Below are 4,760 nucleotides of genomic sequence, written 5' to 3'. Positions count from 1 at the left end.
TAATAATAATAATAATAATAATAATAATAATAATAAGACTATTCCAGCATAAAAGTTATCAATTGCATCACACTGGCAACAAGCGACGCATATTTTAACTTCATAAAAAATCGTTTCTCACGATTTTCTGGAAAACTACGTATGATAACATCTTCATTATGTCAAGTTGTTTATCTCAGTGTGATATATGTCTTACCTCTGGACAATATTACAGTAAAACAAAAATTAAATATTAGGAGTACATCGTACTTTTAGACTACATCTCATTAACCATGGGAAGATTGAGTAGTGTATACTTTAGGATGTAAGTTTCAGCTTAACTTGCATCATACATTCTTAGGATTACAAAAAGGAAATTTGTTCATTTGCATTTGAACAAAATTCTTAGGATTACAAAAAGAAAAAATAATTTTTCCGAATTCCGGAATTTTCCGAATTCCGGATTTTTTCTGAATTCCGGATTTTTTCCGAAATCCGGAATTTTTCCGAATTCCGGAATTTTCCGATTTTACTTTCCGGATTCCGGAAAGTAAAAATTCCGGAATTGGCCATCCCTACTAAATAGTATTTAGCGAAACTAATTTTTTTTCTTTTTGGAAAAGTAATGATTAATTTGCATATCTAATGGATAGAATTACTAATAGAGATTGGTTTCCGGGACCAACCGGAAACAAAATGGCCGCCTGATGCTAGTGCAAGGATGTATTCTGAATATCGCTCCAACAACTGAAATTCAAATAGATACCCCTTGTTACTAATAGTAGGCTATAGAGAGATACAAGGCAGTGGCGGCGATTGGACGTTAAAAGTGGGGGAGCAAGACTTGATGGAAGGTTGTATAACTAATAGTATACTATCTTTTTTGTTAAAATACCGTATATCATATTTCATATTTTATTAAGTAAATTGACTAGACCAACGCAAGTAGGTACTAGCACTTTGTACTGTTAAACAGAGATTTGATTCCTTGCTCATGAACATCTTAAAATACAAAGCGGCTGATTAATATATTGAATCCTTGTAAGAAGTGAAAGTATGCTGAAATTGTTGTGTTGCAATAGGTTAATTTTTGGGTTATTTTCCGTGTCAATTAAAACGCAATTTCTGCAGCTTCCTTAACTCCACGGTAGGATAACCATCACGTACTCACGCAACGGCGAATATTATATGGCACCATTTTTTTCTATGAACCAGTAGTACATACAAAAACTTTAAATTTCCAAATAAACTATATACATAAATGGGTTACATTAAAAAAGTGGGGGGCAACTGCTAGGACGCTTATGAACTGGCTCTTCCGAACGTTGAGCCTGCTTAGTGGTAGTGCCTATTTTGGATGTATACTCATCTATTGCCCTTAAGTTGGCTTGATGTTCTGCAGCTTCGTAAAGCTGTAGCTGTTTTTGTAGGTCATCCAGAGTATGGCAATCCTTAGTTATAATGAATTGAAGGGCTGGACTGTCCAAACCCTTTAGAATATTTCGGATTTTCTCTTTCTCATCCATAGTGTCGTGTGCCCTTTTACATAAGCGAAGGACATTCATTGTATGATACATGAGTTTCTTTTCTTCAGACCATTGGCAGCTTCTTTCTCTGATACAATGCTGCAAATGCATCGCCGATATCTCCAGGTGATTTGAAAGTCTTAAGGAGTTTATCCCTAACTTGATTGAAAGTGACTCCTTCAGCGTTCAACTCGGCACTGTGAACTTCGAAGTAATCGCGAGCACTACCTGAAAGGTATGGGAGTAGATATGCCCTCTTTTCGGTATCATTCCACTTAAACATCTGAGCCGCGCTTTCGAAATCATCAAGAAAACGCGTCACATCCTGATGAGGTTTCCCAGAGAACACATCAATTGGGAAAACTGGAATTTTATTATGAACCGTCACCTGGGGTATTTCTTTGGTATCCATCACAGAAGGGGTAGATTGTTTGGGATGTCTACTTGGTAACTCTAATTTTATAGAAAAGTCACAAGGACTAGACTTACAATAACTACGACTTACAATAGCTGCTACTGGACTCCCAGACATGTATTGTTCCTGCGGTTACCGGATGGTGTTTTCCTTTCTACAGTCTGCAAAAAGAGAAAACAATCCATCAGGGTAGAGTTTAAATGAATATTGGTTCAAACCCGGGAATCTTGAACCTAACCTGCCTACTCGAAGAACCTTAGGAACAATTTTTTTGAGATTTCCAAATGTATTTATGTGAAAAGAAGAGGAGGAGAAAAGTACTAGATTTGTTGGTGAACGTACTAGAACACTACAATATTATAAAAAGGTACTACAGTAGATCTAATACGAAAGTACTAGCGGTGGTCACACTGGACAAATTGGCAACACAGGTAATTCACTTCTTTTCCGTAAGCAAAGGGAGAATTTCCTCCCTCAGAGGGGGCCGAAGTATAGTTCGCATACTTTTCGAGGGCATAGATAAGATAGACAGGCTCTAACAGCTCTCATCTTAAAATTTTCCACTAATACCTTAAATACTCTACTACAGTGGTTCTCAAAATGAAATGAAATGAAATCTTTGAGTTTTACGTCCCACGGTTATGCCGGTTAGGCTAAAGGAGACGGTGATGATGAATAATGAATGAAATGGTGGAATGAAGAAAGTGGGAGGAAACGGGAGAACCCCGAGAAAACCCACGCACACGGTGTTTGTCCACCACAAAGTTCACATGGCGGGGGCTGGGGGTGGTTCTCAAACTTGTTGTTACCGCGTCCCACATTAAATATTAAAAAGTACTTTGTAGCCCACCTATTTTTATTCAAATAAACATTGTCATTCTACGTAATGGTGGTATTTCAATTTTGTAAATCATAATTCTATTTTTTTCCATATACAGGTAACACAGAGCTCACATTATTCTCAACGCAATGCCCTACCCCGTAACAGATTTTGACTCACCCATTCTCTTTCCAACCTAACCCAGCATCTCTACTGACTGTACAACAGGGCAGGGCTCTGAATAACCAATTACTCTTAACCTCACTAACAAAAGCTTTCAATTTTCACTTCCTGAATGGTAGTTAGACCTACTTTACAACATATATTTGCCTGGTCAGAAATTCGCACGATGTTGAAGCATTGAAGACGCAAGCGTGAATTGTGCAGGTGTGCTCTCCCCCTCCCTATTTCGAAAGCAGTGACGCGAAAACACTGCAGGAAATAAAATTGGTACGTTTTTTGGTCGAGGAAGACGCATGATAGAGGTTACAGTTAGCGTTGAAGTAACTAATAAATAAACAAGAAAGAAAGAAAGAAACTAATATTAAACATGTCAGCTTACAGGCGTAAAAACGACTGCAAAAATCGGAAACAAATTGTTTCAGACCTTTTTAGCTTGCTTACACAATTCGTGACGTTGTATTACATTAGCACCCGGTCTGTAACTTGTCACTCGCTTCACGTATGCTAAGTTGTAAACGCCTTTCGTTGCTAGATTGATAGCAGAACGACGGGAGGTTGAAAATAATAATAATAATAATAATAATAATAATAATAATAATAATAATAATAATAATAATAATAAGATCGTGTTCGAAATATGCATAATACCTGCTTGAGTTCTGCCGTAAATTGCCACTGGATGCTAATGTAGGCAAAGAAAGAGAGATGAAGAACAATTCGAAAATCAGATTATTTGAGTAGATTTTATTCGAAAATATATTATTCAATTAGAACTCATCCAAATAGTCTATACTTATTAGATTTCCATAGCTACAAAATATAAACATTATAATAGCTTTTATAACTTACCACAGAAATCCGAGATCGTAGACAAAGGTCCCAAAAGAAAAACACTTGTTGCACATTCCCAAAAGTTCGAAAAATGCAATCACATTTGCCGAAGCGTACTCAAGTATCTTAACGCCACAAGAGACAAATGTCTGACAATAGCAAATCAAAATTCAAACTAACAGAACACGAAAACGCACGAAGAGGCCGAATGTGTATAAAGTTAGAAACATAGAAAAAAGAAAATACACTATAAACACTAGTAACTGACAATGCTTCAAGCCTTGTTCTCTGAGGCAGATGTACCGCACAATTTCTTCGTAAGTGTCTCTATACGAGGTGATATTGTTTGCACACAGCTTAGACGTAACAAACATTCCAGGTGATGGTTGGACAACGAACTTCTCTGGTTTCATTTCGTCAGTCGCATTTTTGAAAATAATTGCTCACACACATACGTCGAACCAAACATTGACATAATATTGGCAGCATTTCTATGCAGTCGCGGAAATCGACATCGAGGGAAATTCCTATATAACTCTTGTAAATTGCTTTTCTGATGGAATTTCTCTTTAAATTCTCTGTCGCACACTAAGTCTATAAGTTCCAATTGAACATCAGAAGGAGCGTCTTCAATGTTTGTAGAGAATGGGGTGACAAATACCCTGAAGCTCATCTCCAAACATGTTATGTCCTGAAATCTGGTTTCAAACTCGTCCTTAAGGCTAAGCAGCAAACTGCGGTAATGAGTCAAGTCAAGAAGTTTACCGGACTCTTGTAAGGTGCCTAAGCTGGGAAAGTGAACCAAAATCTTGTTTTCAAATTGCTGCGCCCAAAGGGATAGCTTCATTTTGAACGCTTCGACGCGATCGCACATATTTGTAATTAGCAGATGTTGACCCTGCAATGAGAGATTAAGAGTATTGAGATGAGTAGTTATGTCTGCCAAAAACGCAAGGTTGCATCTCCATTGGTCGTCTTTCAGTTCTGGCACGGAATGATCGTTCAT

At 37.4% G+C, this 4,760-nt stretch overlaps 1 protein-coding gene across 1 annotated transcript; it reads right to left on the bottom strand.

The window, feature by feature from the left end:
- Positions 1 to 4,163: 4,163 nt before the first annotated feature.
- Positions 4,164 to 4,760, bottom strand: LOC145682006 (general transcription factor II-I repeat domain-containing protein 2-like). The gene has a single exon (XM_081753609.1). The coding sequence runs from the start codon at positions 4,758 to 4,760 to the stop codon at positions 4,164 to 4,166; it is 597 nt and encodes a 198-aa protein (XP_081609735.1).

Source organism: Thermobia domestica, chromosome 3 (assembly GCF_964235325.1).
Source record: "Thermobia domestica chromosome 3, izTheDome1.hap1.1, whole genome shotgun sequence".
Lineage (NCBI taxonomy): Eukaryota > Metazoa > Arthropoda > Insecta > Zygentoma > Lepismatidae > Thermobia > Thermobia domestica.
This window is presented reverse-complemented; position numbering and strand designations above follow the sequence as displayed.